This window comes from Polypterus senegalus, chromosome 6 (genome assembly GCF_016835505.1).
Source record: "Polypterus senegalus isolate Bchr_013 chromosome 6, ASM1683550v1, whole genome shotgun sequence".
NCBI lineage: Eukaryota > Metazoa > Chordata > Cladistia > Polypteriformes > Polypteridae > Polypterus > Polypterus senegalus.
The window spans coordinates 179,355,896-179,376,591 of NC_053159.1; the positions used below are offsets into that span (position 1 = coordinate 179,355,896).

General features: G+C 43.8%; 1 protein-coding gene across 1 annotated transcript in view; it reads right to left on the bottom strand.

Annotated features, from left to right (window-relative positions):
• LOC120530679 (dynein heavy chain 11, axonemal-like) overlaps positions 1 to 20,696 on the bottom strand; it is a 645,801-nt gene that overhangs the window by 377,863 nt on the left and 247,242 nt on the right. The window contains 4 exon segments of the mRNA XM_039755100.1: positions 2,842 to 2,934; positions 11,373 to 11,511; positions 11,618 to 11,734; positions 11,827 to 11,972. Of these exon segments, the coding sequence (XP_039611034.1) occupies positions 2,842 to 2,934; positions 11,373 to 11,511; positions 11,618 to 11,734; positions 11,827 to 11,972 (495 nt within the window).

A 20,696-nucleotide genomic window follows, 5' to 3' on the forward strand; every position in this document is an offset into this window, starting at 1 on the left:
CTGGCTGGCACTGCTCACATTCAAATTACTTGGGTGAGTCAAGCTGAAGTTAATCAAGAGCTTCAAATTAATATTCCAACTACAGCAATACTCCTCATTTAATAAACGTGTATTATATACCCCATAAGGCAAATATGTCACAGTGCCCTCCTTGATTTAGCCCTCAGCTCCACAGTTTAAAATAACAGACATCACAATTAAAGTGCACACTGCAGACTGTTTATTTAAGGGTCTTTGCATACATTTCAGTCACACCATGCAGAAATGACACTTTTTCTACACAGTTGTGTCCCTCTGTTTCAGGGCATCGTAATCTTTGTGACAATCGGTACCATGGGTGTTTGTGATTCCTCAGGTGGGTTTCATGGCTTTAAAAGATACCTCGGTTTGCATCTACCCTTTGGAGTCTGTAGCTGCCATTGTTCAACATGAGGACAAGAGCTGCGCCATTGAAGTCAAAGAAGCCATCATGAGGCCACAGAACACAAATAAAATCATTGGAGACATCAATAAAACATTAGGGTGGCCAAAATCAACTGTCTGGCATATCATATGGAGACCACTAAAACAGGATGGGTAGATTACAGTTTGTGACAAAGGATAATGAAGTCAAAGTATCCATTATGAGGCCGATGAACAAGAATAAAACCATTAGATACATCAGCAACACCTTAGGATGACCAAAATCAACTGTCTGGAATATCATAAAGAAGAAAGAACACACTGGTGGGCTCAGTAATCACAAAAGGGCTTGTAAGCCAAGGAAGACCTCCACTGCTACTGACAAAAGAATCCTCACTATGGTCAAGAAAACGTCCCCCAACGCCTGTCTGACAGTTCATACACGGTTTTCAGGGGGCCGATGTGGACGTGTCAGAGATGACTATCAGCGGAAGACTTCATGACCAGAAACATAGAGACTACACTGCAAGATGTTAGCCACAAAAGCAGGCCGACCAGATAACAGTTTGTGACAAAGGACTTCAAAGAGCCTGCAGAATTCTGGGCAAAGGTCTTGTGGGCAGACGACACAAAGATGAACCTCATCAGAGTGATGGAGAGAGCAGAGTGTGGAGATAAAGAGGAACTGCCAAAAGATCCAAAGCAGGCCACCTCATCTGTTAAACATGGCAGTGGGGGTGTTATGGCTTGGGCGTATATGGCTGCCACAGGTCCTGACTGGCACACTTCTCTTCATTGATGATGGAACTGCTGACATCACAAGGAATTCTAAGGTGTGTAGAAACATCTGATCTGCTCAAGTTCAGTAAAGGCCTCCAAACTCAATGGATGGCATTTCATTCTACAACAAGATGAGCCAAACAGACTGCTGAGGCCACACAGGAGTTTATCAGAGCTACAAAATTGAAAACTCATGAATGGCCAAACCAGTTGAGGTTCACCGGGATGACCCAAACCTTTTACCTTTCCTGGACTTCTTTGTTCTTTGTTCCAATATCTATCTATCTATCTATCTATCTATCTATCTATCTATCATATACTGCCTTTCATATCTATCTATCTATCTATCCATCCATCCATCCATTACTTAACCCGCTATATCCTAACTACAGGGTCACGGGGATCTGCTGGAGCCAATCCCAGCCAACACAGGGCGCAAAGCAGGAAACAAACCCTGGGCAGGGTGCCAGCCCACCGCAGTCTATCTATCTATCTATCTATCTATCTAATCGTCACCCAAGAGTTTCAGAGGATCAACATCCAAGTATGTAATACCGCCACGGGCCCAGAGGGGGCAGTGCCACTAACTGTGTTGTCTTACTGTAATTATATTATTTATTTATGTATTTATCAATATATTGATTGTATTATCTATCCTGTGAGTCTGTATCTTTGTTTTTTATGTTCCTGCTGCCGTATGCATCTGAATTTCTTCATGGAATTAACAGGGTTACTCCAAACTAATCTAAACTAAGCAGACAAAAACAGACAACTAAAACAGAGCCCCTTTTTTAGATCTGCGCAGACTGATGATGGGGGGGTCACGACTGCATATGAAATGACTTTTTGTCCTCACCTTCTGCATGCTGTCCCCAGGCTGGGGTTTACTCGGCCTGTGCCTAGAGCCGGCCGGCCCTGTATGCCCATAAGCCACGATGCTCACCTAAACTCCATTTGCTGCTGTTGTAAAGTGATTCAATAGTCAATATGACAGAAGGATATGATAGCAGTCAAAAGCACTTCTGCAAGACGTGGAGCCAAGTAGCTACGGTGGTTTGTTTGTCTGTCTGTCTGTCTATCTCTACTGTGCAGCGCTCATCACAACATGCAAATTATCATTTAAGCTTCAGTTTCCTTGTGCTGCTGAGCTCCTTTTTATTTTCATTCGTCGTCACGTCTTTTCTTCAGTTTCTTTTACTCTCGACCTGAAACCCCAGCGATTTAAAGTGCACGGACAGGAGGAGTTGGGGGAGGCGGGTGTTTCAGGCAGAAGTCTTGTGGGCGGAGCCTTATCAGGGCCAGATTTCTCCGGTATTCACTGCAGACTTTTTAAGGAGTTGTCACCAGATGTGTATTCTCATTTGAGAATCACGTCCGTCCCGGTAAGACCACCCATCCAGTAAATGTTTAAAACAATGGGAGTCGACCCTAAAAATGCACCATTGTGACTTAAGCACTATAAGCCAAGCACACCACACTACTTCCTGTTCCAGCATTCACATCTTATTTTATATAATCATATGAGCAAACGACCCTCCTGGTAATAGGCACAGATGCCCACCACTTGGCCTAAGGTTTCCGCTCAGTGCCACCATTGGACTTTTCTGCAGATGCAGTGGTGGCTGAGGATGGAGGGGTTTTCATTCCTGGGGCTCCTACCTGGTCTTCAGGGCAGCTTCGGTCAGCTCGCTTTAGTGATCCAGCAACGACAAGCACGGATTTGATAGCCCTCAGTCCCCAGTCATAGTGGTCCTGGTGGGAAAGAAACAAAAAAATGACATTAGAAGAAAACAGAAAGTTAAACTTGGTGTCTGTCTTTGTTAAGAGAGGATGAGTAAAGACACCTGCTGCCATTGCTGTGTGATGTGACACACCAGGGCCCTGACTGAGAAGATGTAATAAACTTCAGCCGCCAGCGATCCAGAAGGAAAGCCTGCGATGGCACACACTTCTTCTCTTATTGGGTCCTTCACACTAGATTGGTTCAAATTGTTGCCACACCGACGGTCAAACTCAAACCAGCGACACAGAAATAACAAAACACATCAGGAATCAGTGGCGTGACACCAAGTCAGCACAGTCTGAGAAAGGATGTTTAGCTCTTTATTATCATTATTAGAGTTTATTATTATAGTTACAGATGAATATATCAGAACATTTGTGACAAGAACAGCCCAACAATTTCTTGCATGTCTCTCACATGTGGGAGAAAAACCCATGCAAACACAGGGAGGCACGGATGGTGAGATGTGACACTTAGGAACATTAGGACAATTGTGACAAGAACGGGCTATTCAGTCCAACACGGATGGACATCCGGTTCACCGAGGCTGTGGAAAATAACATCCGATCCGAAGGTCCTTAAAGTCCTGAAAAATGTTTAACCATTTGTGGGAAAGCTCCCCTTGAAGAATTTCTTTTAAAATAACATCCGGGATCCAAGGTGCTAATTCCTTTTATAATTATTAACACTTTAATCACGTCACCTCTCATTCTCCTTCTCATCTTTCATTTTCTGAAATAAGGGATGACATGGTGGCAGCAGGCCATGTCAGTCAACCCCTAACTTCCCTGTCACCAGCTACAGATGCCAACTCTTCCCGGGGTTGGTGGGCTTTGTGCACCTTAGCGTTGCTCGTCTGGAGCTCTGTGTTCCTGTTTAGGGTCTCCCTTGGTGGACAGGTTTGGGCCGAAAGGTTAGAAAGAGAATGATTCACAACTGTCCTCATTAAAAAATGGTGTATCCTGTTTAGGATCTGCTTACTGGGAGCCACTCCTGGAGCCAAACCAGGGATGGCACATATAATGCCTACTAGACTCAACCAGAAATGGCAATGTGGACCTAATCTTGTAGGCTCACCACTTGCAAGATGAAAGGTGAGGACTGGGTATGATGCCAGTTTAGTGGAAGTGTGGGCATGGACAAGAACCTGGCAATGGAGACTAGCTTTGGAAATTTGGAATCTCTGAGGACAGATTTATACTTCATGTGATGTGACATGTGCTTCAGCGGACGCTACTGCTGCACAAGCGGTGTACTGTTTATACTTCTGCGTGTACTTTGTGTAAATCTGGAAGATTCCACCAGGTGGCAGCGTGAGATATCATCACAGTGAAAAAAAATTTGGCTTTGCTGTGTTGTGAATTGCCCGAAACATCCATTAAAATCTGAGGACACCTTGCCACAATAGCTACGAAAAGGATGGATGTTTAATAATTACACCCACCAACCCAGGGAGGCACCGATTCCAGTAAGCATCGGGCGCGAGGTAAATACGACCCCTGGATGGGGCATCAGCTCATCGCAAGATAAACATAAGCACACACATACACTGGTGTCACTTTAGCATCACCAAATCCCAAAACCTGCATATCTTTGGAAGGAAACTGGAGCACACTGTGGAAACCCACCAGGAAAACACGGATCCTCAAGGCGGCTTTCTGTCACATGTTGATAATAAACAGAGACTCTGACGTCACATTCTGTTTTTTATCACACTGCGCCCCCTGACTTTTTGCTGCTACTGCAACTCGCGCACGCGTCGTGTTAATTTTTGAGGACCTGCTCAGAGGACGTGTGAAATGAACGCGTGGCAGCCATGATACAGTACGTGCGTGTACTCGCTCTGAGCGTGAAGTATAAACAGGCCCTTAATCTCTGCTTGCTTCAACTGAAAATGTTGAGCTCCACCAGTCTCTCCTCGTAGCTCATACCTCTCAGGCCTAATCAGCCTAGTCGCTCATCTCTGAACTTTCTCTAGTGCTGCTTTGTCTTTTTTGCAATATGGAGACCAAAAACAAACACATTCCTCCAGGTGAGGCCTCACTAGTGTGTTATGTAGCTTGACTTTTACATAAAACAACGTGATACACAATCAAACATCTTGGTAGCCTTCTTAGATAGATAGATAGATAGATAGATAGATAGATAGATAGATAGATAGATAGATAGATAGATAGATAGATAGATAGATAGATAGATAGATAGATAGATAGATACTTTATTAATCCCAAGGGGAAATTCACATAATCCAGCAGCAGTATACTGATACAAAGAAACAATATTAAATTAAATAGTAATAAAAATTAAAAAAATAAAAATAAAATTAATGTTAGCATTTACTCCCCCGGGTGGAATTGAAGAGTCTCATGGTGTGGGGGAGGAACGATCTCCTCAGTCTGTCAGTGGAGCAGGACAGTGACAAAAGTCTGTCACTGAAGCTACTCCTCTGTCTGGTGATGATTCTGTTCAGTGGATGCAGTGGATTCTTCATGATTGACAGGAGTTTGTTTAGTGCCCGTCGCTCTGCCACAGATGTTAAACTGTCCAACTTTAATCCTACAATAGAGCCTGCCTTCTTAACAAGTTTGTCCAGGCGTGAGGCGTCTTTCATCTTTATGCTGCCACCCCAGCACACCACCGCGTAGAAGAGGGCACTCGCCACAACCGTCTGGTAGAACATCTGCAGCATCTTACTGCAGATGTTGAAGGATGCCAACCTTCTCAGAAAGTATAGTCGGCTCTGACCTTTCTTACATAGAGCATCAGTATTGACAGTCCAGTCCAATTTGTCATCCAGCTGCACTCCCAGATATTTAAAGGTCTGCACCCTCTGCACAGTCACCTCTGATGATCACAGGGTCCATGAGGGGCCTGGGCCTCCTAAAATCCACCACCAGCTCCTTGGTCTTGCTGGTGTTAAGGTGTAAGTGGTTTGAGTCGCACCATTTAACAAAGTCTTTGATTAGCTTCCTGTACTCCTCCTCCTGCCCACTCCTGATGCAGCCCACAATAGCAGTGTCGTCAGCGAACTTTTGCACGTGGCAGGACTCCGAGTCATATTGGAAGTCTGATGTATATAGACTGAACAGGACCGGGGAAAGTACAGTCCCCTGCGGTGCTCCTGTATCGCTGCACACAATGTCAGACCTGCAGTTCTCAAGACGCACATATTGAGGTCTGTCTGTAAGATAGTCCACAATCCATGCCACCAGGTGTGAGTCTACTCCCATCTCAGTCAGCTTGTCTCTAAGGAGCAGAGGTTGGATGGTGTTGAAGGCGCTAGAGAAGTCCAGAAACATAATTCTTACAGCACCACTGCCTCTGTCCAAGTGGGAGATGGATCGATGAAGCATATAGATGATGGCATCCTCCGCTCCCACCTTCTCCTGGTATGCGAACTGCAGAGGGTCGAGGGCGTGGCGGACCTGTGGCCTCAGGTGGTGAAGCAGCAGCCGCTCCACGGTCTTCATCAGATGTGACGTCAGAGCAACAGGCCGGAAGTCATTCAGCTCACTAGGACGTGATACCTTTGGGACAGGAGTAATACAAGATGTTTTCCAAAGCCTTGGGACTCTCCCCTGTTCCAGGCTCAGGTTGAAGATGCGCTGTAGAGGACTCCCCAGTTCCAACGCACAGGCCTTCAGCAGTCGTGGCAATACTCCATCTGGACCCGCTGCTTTGCTGGCACAAAGTCTTTTCAGCTCTCTGCTCACCTGGGCTGCTGTAATTATGGGTGGGGATGTCTCACCTATGCTGGTATCAGCAGAAGGATGGTTGGAGGATGCAGTACTCCGAGGTGAGAGTGGGTTACTGTGATCAAACCTATTAAAGAAGTTGTTCATTTGGTTTGCTCTTAAATGGCTTCTGTCCACTGATGTCGATCGTAATGCATCCTCTATGACCCCTGGGTCCTTCACATAAGGGGTCCTTCCAATCCAATTCAATTCAGTTTATTTTCGTGTAGCACTCTTCAATGAGAGCAGGTTTAGGCCGGAGTTTAATACTTCACATGGCGCGGCGCATGCTGCAGCGGACGCTCCTGCTACGCAAGCGTTGAAGTGTTTATACTTGCGCGTGTACTTTACGTAAATCTGGAGGAATCCACCAGGTGGCAGTGCGAGATATCATCACGGTGAGAACATGTTCGGCTTCTCTGTGTTGTGAATTGCCTAGAACACCTATTAAATTCTGATGACACCTTACCGCAATATCTGTGAAAAGGATGTTTATTGATTAAATCCATCAATCCAGGGATGTGTCCATTCCAGCAAGCATTGGGCACGAGTGAGAAACAATCCCTGGACGAGGCCTCAGCTCATCGCAAGGTGAATACAAGCACACACATACACTAGCGTCATTTTAGCGGCACCAGATCCCCAAATCTGCTTATCTTTGGAAGGAAACCGGAGCACAGTGTGGAATACAAGCAGGAAATACCAGCAACGTAACTCCCTGCGAGACAGCAGTGCTATCGCTCCGCCACCGTGTCACCGGGAGTTACGTTGCTGGTATTTCCTGCTTGTATTCCACACTGTGCTCCGGTTTCCTTCCAAAGATAAGCAGATTTGGGGATCTGGTGCCGCTAAAATGACTGTTGGAATGGACACATCCCTGGATTGATGGATTTAATCAATAAACATCCTTTTCACAGATATTGCGGTAAGGTGTCATCAGAATTTAATAGGTGTTTTAGGCAATTCACAACACAGAGAAGCCAAACATGTTCTCACCGTGATAATATCTCGCACTGCCACCTGGTGGACTCCTCCAGATTTACGTAAAGTACACGCAAGTATAAACACTTCAACGCTTGCGTAGCAGGAGCGTCCGCTGAAGCATGCGTCGCGTGAAGTATAAATGAGCCCTTAATTTCTGAGGACCTGCTCAGAGGACGCATGAAATGAACGCCGGGAACGCGTGGCAGCCATGATGCGGGCACGTACGCATTCTGAGCGTGAAGTATAAACCGGCCCTTAGAGTGCTGTGACAAGTTCTCTGGTACATGATGAGCACAAAAAGTAGCTTGAAATTGATGAACATATAAGGAGCTCAGCGCCAACTGTCCATTAATTGACTGTTCAGCTATGTCCAGTTGACAACATAGAAGAGGAAAACAAAAATTCCATTCAGTAGCATCAATGAGTAAAATTGCTACCTGCTGAGTCCAAATGCACCCATCTGCCCTTTAATATACCAACGGGCCGTTCTGTCATTCATCGTGTGTGGGAGTTTGTGGTATTTTCGGGCTGGTGAGTGAAGTGAGGAGCCGGGCCCTGAGGGGGTATCCACTATCACCTGAAAGAAAGATTCGACAAGTTGTGCTGCGTTGTTGTTCGACTTAACGGGCAACGGTAGCGTTGGCTATTTTGGAGGATATCGCCAACGGCAGGCAAGCGAGTTTTCAGGGATCTCAATGATCTTTTGTGAAACACGCTAATTCAGATGTCCTTGAGCTGGCCTATTCATCCACATGTGGCCCAGAAGCAACATTCGAGTGGCCCAGCCAATGTTCCCACCAGAAATGCAGAGAAAAACAGATCTTGCAATTCTTCAGAAATTCCTACATAATTTCCTACAGTAGTACAGCTGAGTAACATTCAACCCACAATGCAGTGCGTTTTGTGTGTCTAGAAATGTTGGCAGTAGTCCAGTGGTCTGCATTTCTGGTCCTGGAGGGCTGCAGTGACTGCCGGTTTTCATTCTAACTCTTTTCTTAATTGGTGACCACTTTTTACTGCTAATTAACTCCTTTACCCTTCATTTTAGTTCACTTGTTTTTTTTAAGATTTGTTCCCCTGAATTTCTTCCTCGTTCCTCTGAATGACACGTGAAGTGAGTGAGCCAACAGAAGACTAATTAAGTCAGGGCCTTAAACTCCAACAGTTGCTTAATTAGGCGCCGTGTCTTGTTGTTAATTAAACTCGTTCTTTAATTTCATGGCTTGTTGCTGCTCTCATGGTGCAATAGCAGACGTTTCCGAAATTATTGATTTTCTCTTTTCTAAGAGCACCGTCAAAATGTTTTGTGGACCTGAGCAGATCGATATTCCTGAGACCTTCACCTTTCTTTATTTGAAGATACTGTATGATGGACACCAGTTGTTTTGGCTCATTTTGTATCTCGTTATTGTTTGGCTGCTAATTAAGGAAAAAGAAACAATTAAGGGGTCTGAGACTTCAAGAGCAAAACAAATCAAATAAATTCAAAAGAAGTTAATTAGCAGCAAAAACAGGTCCATAATTAATAAAAGGGTTGGAATGAAAACTTGCCCTCCAGGACCAGAGTTGGGGACCCTGTAGTAGTCTATAAAACAGTATTTTTTTTTCTTTTTATTTGCTTTGTAATGGTACGTCGTCAATTGCATTTATCCCGTTTAAAATTGTCCAAAATGTATCCAGGGCAAAATTCAACCTGTGAACATTGCAATCAAGCTCCAGCCTCACTGGGCCACATGTTTTGGAAGTGCACCAAAAGAACATCATTCTAATCAAAAATCTGTGAATGCCTATCAGACAGTCTTGGGGTCCCAATCACTCCTAACCCATTGACAGCCATGTCTGGTGGACCCCCAGATGGGCTAAAAGTGGAGAAGGACAAACAGATTGTAATTGCAGACACCACACTACTAGCATATAGACTTGTCTCGCTCAACTGGAAGAATCCCAGCCCACCGTCAGTGGGTAACTGATGTTCTCTACTATTTGACATTGGAAAAAATCAAATTCTCGCTTAGAGGATCTGCTCAAAACTTTTTTCAAATATGGCAAGATCTAATTAGTCAAATTTTAAATTAAGCATTTATATCGGGGGAAAAGGGCATTCTCCCTTCTTTGCATTTTTTTTAGAGATATGCTCTTGTTGTTGGCTTTCCTGCCTTTCTGTTGGAGGGGTGGTTGAACTCTGGTTTGTTAAGTTTGATTTGATATATGTAATGATGTTTTCTTCAAAGTTATTTTTCTCACAGTTAGGAGACCTGGGTTCGCTTCCCAGGTCCTCCCTGCGTGGAGTTTGCATGTTCTCCCCGTGTCTGCTGTGGGTTTCCTCCCACAGTCCAAAGGCATGCAGGTTAGGTGGATTGGCAATTCTAAACTGGCGCTACTGTCTTCTTGGTGTGTGTGCCTTGCAGTGGGTTGGCACCCTGCCCGGGATTGGTTCCTGCCTTGTGCCCTGTGTTGGCTGGGATTGGCTCCGGCGGACCTCCGTGACCCTGTGTTCGAATTCAGCGGGTTGGATGGATGGATATATATATAAGGGCAGCATGGTGGTGCAGTGGGTAGCGCTGCTGCCTCACAGTTAGAAGACCTGGGTTCACTTCCCGGGTCCTCTCTGCATGGAGTTTGCATGTTCTCCCTGTGTCTGCGTGGGTTTCCTCCCACAGTCTAAAAACATGCAGATTAGGAGCATTGGCAATTCTAAATTATCCCTGTGTGCTTGGTGTGTGGTTGTGTGTGTGTGCGTGTGCCCTGTGGTGGGTTGGCACCCTGCCTGGGGTTTGTTTCCTGCCTTGTACCCTGTGTTGGCTGAGACCCCTGTGACCCTGTAGTTAGGATATAGCAGGTTGGATAATGGATGGGTTTCCTCCCACAATCCAAAGACATGCAGGTTAGGTGGATTGGCGATTCTAAATTGGCCCTAGTGTGTGCTTGGTGTGTGGGTATGTTTGTGTGTGTCCTGCGTTGGGTTGGCACCTTGCCCTGGATTGGTTCCTGCCTTGTGCCCTGTGTTGGCTGGGATTGGCTCCAGCGGACCCCCGTGACCCTGTATTCGGATTCAGCGGGTTTGAAAATGGATGGATGGATGGATAATGGATGGATTATTTAAGAACATCACAGTTGCACAACCCAGACCCCCTGGGCTAACATTTTCACAGATATCAACTTTGACAGGCACCCACCGCCATTACCCAGAAGGATCAGAGGAGAAAGTATCCAGAAGGCACTACCTTCCCTGAGACACTAGGGGACAGCCACCACCTAAGAGCCTATGGCACCACGGGAACGCTGGGAGTTGGAGTTTGGTTCAGCCCTGTTGGGTTCCGTGGGGGCCGCCAGGGGGAGCTGCAGAGCGCTACAATGGACTTCCACCATACCTGGGAGTGATTCCAGGTAATACTAATGAGCCACCTGGAGTACAACCAGGAGCAGAATAAAAGAGCCACCTCACTCCATTCAGAGAGCTAGAGTCAGGAGGAAGAGGATGAAGCTTGCCTGGCAGACGGAGAAGGAAAGAGAAAAGAAGAGAAGTGTATTTTGTGCTGTGCTGTGAAGGTGGGAAATGAAGGAAAGCGTTTCCCATGAGGAAAAATAAAAGCACGTGTGTTGAACTTGTGGCTGGGTTGGGCTTGGGTGGCAGGAGTGGTGGCCACAGAACATTTAGCCACACTGGCACGTCCAACACACTGTCTCACCTGTTTGGACAGCAGCTCTCTGCAGAGGGTGTACAGACTGATAAACTTCCGAGCAAGCAGCCTGGCGTCGATGAAGCCTTCAGCTACAAGCATGATCTCACAGATGAGCTCAAAATCGGGAATGACCATGGCACAGGGCCTGCAGGGAGAGAGAGAGAGAGAGAGAGGGACAAGGGCTTGTGAATTTAGCCAAACTGAAGCCCCCCAGAGAGAGCCAGGCAAAGAGGTGTTATGGTATCCCCTACCGGAAGAGGGCCTTCAGATTTTCCGGGAGTTCTGTCCTTCCTGCGTACCCGGGGTTCAGTGTGATGAAGATACCCACTGTTGCTTTCATCTCGATTTCTTCTCCCAAGAAATGAAACCTGGAAAAAGGGGAAGCCAATGAAGCTGGTTAAGGAGACATCCGGTGGTCCTGCATGGACACTCTTTACCAACAGATGGCTCCTTTTGACACCTTTGTTTCTTATTTCGAATGGCATCCTGGATGGTTTTCACCTGAACGGCCACCACGGAGAGCACTTCAATGGAGATGCGGTTGAACTCATCGAAACAGCCCCACACGCCCGTCTGGGCCAGGCCTTTGTAAATGTTCCCGATAGACTGGAAGAAACAGAAGTCAACATTTTAAGTTTTGACTACATACGAGTCAGCGACTTTAAAACAAACCCATAATGGCCTCAGTTTTCAATGTGCCCAGAAGGAAATCACATTAAGCGCAAAAACGTAGCGAGCCACCGTCGACCCTTTTCAGGACGTCTTTCATTGCCCGCGCCGTGTAAACCCCATGAGTGCCATCCATTTCAATGGCTGCTCTGCAACTTTGGAAAAAATAAAAAATAACATAAAAAAATTCTATTATCTGCCGAGTCTCATCATGAAAAGCCGTCCTAAAGTTGAATGTTTCATTCAGCCTCTGTTGTTTAGTTATAATTAAATTGGAAAGATCCGTCGAGTTTTGTTTTCATTTGACATGATGGGTTTTCTTTAGCATCATTAAATGACAGATTAAATCCTTTCAGATTTCTTATTACAACTGAAAGAGAAAAAAAAAACATAAAATGGTGAAAAGTCCAAAGAGGGGTGAATTTATATTATAAGAGAATATAATGTACGATTATAAGAATTAGATCAGGTATTAATATTTTTAAAACATATCACATGGTCAAATAAATAAAGTCTAATAGCACACCATTTAACTGAAACAACCCTAAAATGAAAGAAAAAATAATTAAACCCCAGAAAAGCTTTGAATTAAAAGTGGAAAAATCTCAGGTGATGGCACAGCACTGCGGCACCAACGCTGGCTCTGTCGCTTTATCCTTGCAGCTCGAAGATTTTGTTACCCGTGTTTACCTTCAGACCCCCTCACTGTCACGTTGCGGCCTTATGCTAAATTCATTTACATTTACTTCTCAGGCAGATCAAACGACACTCGATACCCCAGAATGACAACGTGAGAACTGGACTTTAGAATTTATATTAATTTTTTAAAACTAAAAGACTAAAGTATCAGAGAGACACAAGAGTTCAGTGCCTTTACTTAGTGCTTCGTTGAAGTCCGGGCCGGATTAAGACCCTTAGAGGCCCTAAGCACTTAAGGAGGTTTGGTGCTCCGCCCCCTAAATTATTACTACTTTATTATGAAATTTATTATTGTACTAAGGGATTCGCCCCCTGCTCACTTCGCTCGTCAACCCCCCCCGACCTTCACTACACGCTAGCTACTTCACGTTTCTGCCGCTCCCGTTGTGAAGAGGGAGGCTGAACGCACCCCAAGGAGACGCGGTCACTCCTCTGAAACCCCCTCTTAAATTGTGACACAATGGGAAACAAATAGTTTTTTTTTTTACCTCCTCTTTGCTCGATCAGCTGATGGCTTGCTGCTGCCGACGTGCTGCACGATCTGCATCAAGTGTGGCACACTGAACATTTAAAAGCCTGTACAGCAGCTGTCTTTGTCATCTACTCTTTGTCTTTTATTTCCGGCCCCAGGCGTGGTTAAATCTTTTGGCAAAAAAGTCTCGCAGGAAATGAGTTCTTGATATTTTTTAGTTTATAATTTAAAAACACTAATAAGAATCTGAAAATCTAACAACATCACATTAAAGTTTGATAAATTCTGAAAAGAATCATATCAAACATATATATGTAGGTTTTAAAATAAGCCTGATGACAAAAAAATGTCACATAAAATCGTTGCACTTTTAGGATTTTATATATATAGACTAGCAGAATACCCGCGCTTCGCAGCGGAGAAGTAGTGTGTTAAAGAAGGTACGAAAAAGAAAAGTAAAATAACGTAACATGATTGTTAATGTAATTGTTTTGTCATTGATATGACATCTATCTATCTATCTATCTATCTATCTATCTATCTATGTTGTTCTCATATCTATCTATATATATATATATATATCTATCTATCTATATATATATCTCTATCTATCTATATATATATACCTCTATCTATCTATCTATCTATCTATCTATCTATATAGATATATATATATATAGCAAAATACCCGAGCTTGGCAGCGGAGAAGTAGTGTGTTAAAGAAGGAAAGAGAAAGAAAAGGAAACATTTTGAAAATAACGTAACATGATTGTCAATGTAATTGTTTTGTCACTGTTATGAGTGTCGCTGTGATATATATATATATATAGCAAAATACCAGCGCAGCGATGTCATGTGTTAAAGAAGTTATGAAAAGAAAAGGAAACATTTTAAAAATAATGTAACATGATTGTCAAAGTAATTGTTTTGTGTATTTGGTGGCAGCGTCACAAAGTTGTTTTCGGTAGCTGCATCAGAAAATGTACCACGACGTCTGACACGCCTCCTTTTTACTGTTGTCTCACAGCTTGGATTGCTGCTGTCATATATATATCACACACACATACACACATACATACATATATATATATATATATATATATATATATACACATACATATCTTCATATCTACATATCTATATACATATCTACACACACAAATTATATATATGTGTGTATGTATGTATGTATGTATGTATGTGTGTGTGTGTGTGTGTGTGTGTGTGTATATATATATATAATCTAGATAGGGGTGTGTGTGTATATATATATATATATATATACACATACATACATATATATACACATACATATACTTGTGTGTATGTTTGTATGTGTCTATATGTGTGTGTATAGCTTTGGTCACTGAGTGCAAGGGAAAATAATGAAATATAGTCTATAAGTTATTAAACAGTAAAACATTAACGTTTTAAGAAGTACAGGTACATTGAGCACTACTGGAGTGGTTGGGTAAACTACATTTTAAAGACTGTGTAACAAACAGGTAAGTAACTAACAGCAGCTAAAATGTATATGGATCATCTCTCGGTAGTAGATCCCTTTTGAAAGGCGCTACACGACGGCTGTGGTATAGAAATTACATTTTCTATGTGAACGCTCAAATTTGTGCCTCTGGTAATGTGCCTTACCGGCAATTAAAGAAAATTATTTTTGTGTCCTCTGCCGTGTTAAGAGAGAAAGGCTTTGGTTTGGGATAAAAGGAAAAAAGGTGTAAAGAAAGGAAAGTTGCCTTTTCTTTTATATAGTATAGAGAGATGTGTTCGCTGACGTTATGATCGCCTTTTGGGACAGTCGCGTGGGTCTTGTGTAGACTGGTGAGACGTCCCCGCCATTAATCGGCTGTGATGGCACTGTGAGTCCTCCACTCGTATGCGTGTGTTCATAATCCGAGCTGAGGACCTGATAATCGATCGTGCAAAAGAAAGTGTGAATCGCCTTAATATTATTTTGCCGTGGTGTAGAAAAGGGGTCCCGTGTTTGCACTTGTCTGGGCTATAGCTCAGGGGGCGGATGAAAAAAATTAAAAGTGCTCACTTTGACTTAAGGCAGAAGCGCAGTCAGCATCTCAAAGGCCGGCACAGCTACGCACGCGCTGGCTGCTCGACTTTTGCTGGGCAGGAGACCCCTTTTGTACACACGCTCATGATATCAAAAGTCTCAGCGCTCTTTGGAGGTAATTCATATATTATATATATAGCAAAATACCCGCCCCAGCGAGAAGTAGTGTGTTAAAGAAGTAATGAAAAGAAAAGGAAACATTTTAATAATAACGTAACATGATTGACATTGTCATGAGTGTTGCTATCATATATATTCCTGCCTAAATAAGTCACCTGCTTGCTCTTACTTTTTACCGTTCATTTAATCATGGCTAGTGGTGGAAAAATTATAAAATGGAAGGAGGATGGCTTTACCAAAACAATTATTGATGGCGAATCGATTATTCATAAAGCTTGAATTGGTGATCTGTTTTTCTGTGTTAACCTCATATTTTTCATACTTCTCAAACTAAGGTGGTGCGAGGGTAAAATGAATCGGGATGCGCTGATCAATGTAATCGTGTACCAGGAAATCATGCATTGACAAAAGCTCCCTTTGCTTGTAATGCAAAGTGTGATTAAATGCATTATTTTTCAACGTTATGGAGCACATGCATCGAAGCTTCTCAGCTGTGCTTGTGCTAAGAAAAGGAAAGATTTTAAAAATAGCGTAACACGCTTGTCAATGTGACCTTTTGTAAGTAGTGCCTGGAGGATTCAGTGTGTTGAAACTCTAGAGACAGCGTGTGTATTAACTTGAGGTAAATGGGAGGGAGATGATGACGTGACTCCACCCGCCTTTAACTGTCAATCCCCACAAACACAGTCTCTGAATTTGCATAAGCACACCCCTTCACCTACAATTTTAACTTAGTTACAAAGTGATCAAAACTCGCTTATATCCCGCCCTCTCATTAAACTTGTATCCCGCATTACCTGTGGGCATGTGAAACGCCAGCGGTAGCCTGTCTATGAACTTAATTTAAAGTTTAGGTTTACACCTTTCTTTCTTTCCGAGGTAGCAGCACTCATGCATATGGTAGTATATGCCACTCGCTCGCTTCTTGTTGTTTCGCTGCCTTCTCAATTATATAATGCATGTTTTCTTAAGCGCTTTTTGTAGGTCTTCCTGGTGTTCTACGCACTGCGTTGACAGTCAGTTCACGTGATTACGTGGGAGGCGTGATGATGTCACACGAAACTCCGCCCCCTACGTCTTTGCAGCTCTACTCCATTACAGTTAATGGAGAAAAATACCTTCCAGTTATGACCATTAGGCGTAGAATTTCGAAATGAAACCTGTCCAACTTTTGTAAGTAAGCTGTAAGGAATGAGCCTGCCAAATTTCAGCCTTCTACCTACACGGGAAGTTGGAGAATTAGTGATGAGTGAGTGAGTGAGTGAGGGCTTTGCCTTTTATTAGTATAGATATATTGTGGAACACCAAGGGGGCGTACCAGCCACCCTACCCGACACAGACAGGCAGACACAAGTTCAAGTCCAGCACACACTTTTATTTCCCTTTGCTCCCCACTACACAGCACAGTACGGTACACAAGTAGGACAACATGACTGTACAGTCCTATCCTTCCTTCTTCTCTCCATTCTCTATCGTCTCCACTCCTATCCCAGCAATCTTCGCCCACCTCCACCTGACTCTAGCTCTTGGAGTAGTGACTGCTGACTCCTTTTATAAGGCACCCAGAAGTGCTCCAGGTTCTCGCTGACTGACTTCCAGCAGCACTTCTGCGTGTAGCAGATGCGTTTCAACCCTGGGCTCTGACAACATCCAAGCGCCCTCTGGTGGTGGCCACAGGCCCCAGTAGGGTGGAGCTTTCAAGCTCTGAACCTGTGGCTGTACAGCAACTCAAGGTGGCTACCCTCCAGTGTGCTGGGGAAGGTAATGCCCTGAACGCAGTCTCTCCTCCGGTACTTCCGCTACAGGAGCGCCCCGGCCAGCTGTCACAATATATATCTATTGTGAAGCCCAGGGCACGTACAACCGTCCTAACCCTGACACAGACAGGCTGAGACACAAGTTGCCACAGCACATGGTTTCTTTACACAAAGCAGAGTAAAGCACAGTCCCTCCTCTTTGCCAGTCCTTCCATCTCCACTCCTCCTCACGAGCTTCATCCACTTCCTCCCAACTCAGGCCATTAAGTGGTGGTGATGGTCTCCTTTTATAGGCACCCGGAAGAGCTCCAGGTGCTCAACAACCTTCTACCAGCAGCACTCCTTTAGGAATCCTTATTTTTGATATAAAGTAGGCGTACAAAATATTGTGAACTCTGGCCCGGACACAGACAGACGGACATCTCTGTTTCCACCACACACTGTTTATTTACAACAATATTTCCAATAATCACGTGCACAAACCCCAGTGCCTCCAGCACCGATTCCCCCAATGTCCAGGCCACACAGTCCTGTGCCTCTTTTCCTCCTGGCCGCCTCCAGTCCTCACTCCAGCTCCGTCCTCTTCCACCCGACTTCCACTAATGACTGGAGGGAGGCGGCCCCTTTTATAGGAACCCGGATGGGCTCCAGCTGCTTCCCGGCAATCTCCCGCGGACACACCCCCGTGTGGCGGAAGTGCAGGCTGCGCACCCGGTAGCTGTCTGGGTGTCCCCGGTCGTCTTCCCCCCGGCACATCCTGGTTTGGCGGAAGTGCTGGGCTCCCGGGATAATAAGGCACTGGGGCGCCGCCTGGCGGTGGCCACGGGCCCCTACAGGGCTGGGCTTCCAAGCCCTCTACCCGAGGCCTCCAGTATAACCAGGACGGACGCCCCCTCTCGGTCTGGAGGAGGCACAAGTCCTCCTCTGGTCCTCCTGGGCGTCCCGGCCGGGCTCCAGCCCCAGCCGGGGACCACAATATAAATGACCGTGGTCAAAGCGTTTGAGTTTTCGTGTTTACACACAGACAGGCAGAATTTCAGGAAAAGGTAAAGTACCACTTCCGGTTAGTGAAAATACAGTGTGAACGCTATTTTTATATATTTTAAGCTCTTAGAAACTCTCCCACACTGTTTATAAATATTCTCCACACAGTTATACAGTAAACCCTCGTTTATAGCGGTTGGTCTGCTCCAGACATTTCCAAGAAGTAGGATTCTTTATTTATAAATCTAATATTTTCACAGTTAGAGCATTGAAAACCTGTTTACGACCTTCTAAATACATATTTTAACATTATTAGAGCCCTCTAGACATGAAGTAACACCCTTTAGTCAAAAGTTTAAACTGTGCTCCATGACAAGACAGAGATGACAGTTCTTTCTCACAATTAAAAGAATGCAAACATATCGTCCTCTTCAAAGGAGCGCCGTCAGGAGCAGAGAATGTCAGAGGGAGAGAAAAGCAAACAATCAAAAATCAAATAGGGCTGTTGGCCTTTAAAGTATGCAAGCACCGCGATAAAGCGGTGCAATGAAGGGATCCACGTGAAGGTAGCCTTTCAGCATTTTTTTACAGGCGCGTCCGTATCTTCTAAGCAAACAGCCCCTCTGCTCACACCCCCTCCGTCAGGAGCAGATAATGGGGCCAATCAAACGCCTCCCTGATGGTATTGCATGATGGATAATTATCTGCCTGTATTTCTCAGAGAGAGTGAGAGATAGAGAAAAGCAAACAATGAAAAATCCATACGTGCTGTTAGAGCTTTGAAGTGTGCGAAGCAGCGCGCGGGAAGTATATCGTATATCATTGAGGAGTTTTATTTAATACGTAATACGTGCTCTGATTGGGTAGCTTCTAAGCCATCCGCCAATTGCGTCCCTTGTATGAAATCAACTAAGCAAACAAACTGAGGAAGCATGTACCATAAATTAAAAGACCCATTGTCCGCAGAAATCCGTGAACCAGTGAAAAATCTGTGATGTATATTTAGATATGCTTACATTTAGAATCCGCAATGGAGTGAAGCCGCGAAAGTTGAAGCGCGATATAGCGAGGGATTACTGTAGCCCAAAAGTTAATAGAAATCTTTGTACTTGTAGGCAAAATTTGGTTGACCAAAAGTGTACTCAAGTTATCGCGTTTAAATATACACATACACACACTCAGACAGACAGACACACTGAGGCATAATTCCAAAAATAGTATTTTTTTGGACTCAAGGAGGTCTAAAACGTTGAGATTCATCAAAATCTCAAAATGGAATTTTTGGAGGATCCTGATACTTTCCCTATACTTCATATACGAGAAAGTCAGGGAGGTCTAAAACGTCGAGATTCATCAAAATCCCGACATTGAATCTTTAGATGATTACAATAATTTGTTTATACTTTGCATATGAGAAATAAAAATTGGTATTTTCGGACTCAGCAAGGTATTAAAAAATCAAGATTCATCAAAATCTCGATGTCGAATTTTTTCACAATTTCCCATACTTTCTCTGTACCAGTGGTTCTCAAACTGTGGGGCGGGCCCCTCTAGGGTGGCGTGAAGTAACAAAAAGGGGGCACGAAGATGTGAAAAAAAGAAAACAAGAATCAAAAATATAAAAAATACACCTATTGAAACCGAAACAAATGAACTTAAACTACATTCTGATACTAGAAAAATACATATAGAGTTAGATAAATGTCGATAAAAGTTAAGTAGGTATCAACAACAACAACAACATTTATTTCTATAGCACATTTTCATACAAACAGTAGCTCAAAGTGCTTTACATAATAAAGAATAGAAAAATGAAAGACACAATTATAAAACAAAATAAATCAACATTAATTAACATCAAATAAGAGTAAGGTTCAATGGCCAGGGGACAGAAAAACAAAAACTCCAGACGGCTGGAGAAAAAATAGAATCTGTAGGGATTCCAGACCATGAGACCGCCCAGTCCCCTCTGGGCATTCTACCTAACATAAATGAAACAGTCCTCTTTGGATTTAGGATTCTCACGGAAGGGCTTGATGATGATGATGGTCACGTAGACTTCTGCCTTTTAATCCGTCCATCATTGTTGGAGCATCATGAAGCTTTGAGTAGGTGGAGGTGCGCAGGCCACCACCACAAAGAAACCGGAAAAAGAAACAGAAAAGAGAGTTGGGGTCAGTACCGATTTTAGAGCCACCATGAATAGTTGTTATGATGAATTGAACATATAGAGTATCAGGATTAAGTTAAATTACGATTAAAATGAAGATATAAAAAGGCCATGTTAAAGTATAATAAAATACAGTGGCGTAGCTTGAGTTCGTGCCGCTTGGGGCGGGGCGGGGTTTCAATTTGCCGCCCTCCAACATATCTGAATATGTTAAACTATTTAAATAGAAAATTAAAATGACATATAGAGAAAAATTAAGATACAGTACATTTTGCATAGATTTATTCATATATAAAGAAACAGCAATAATTTTTTATATACATTTATAAGCATCAACTAGACAAGAATATACAGCAGTATAGATGCATTGATAAGCCGT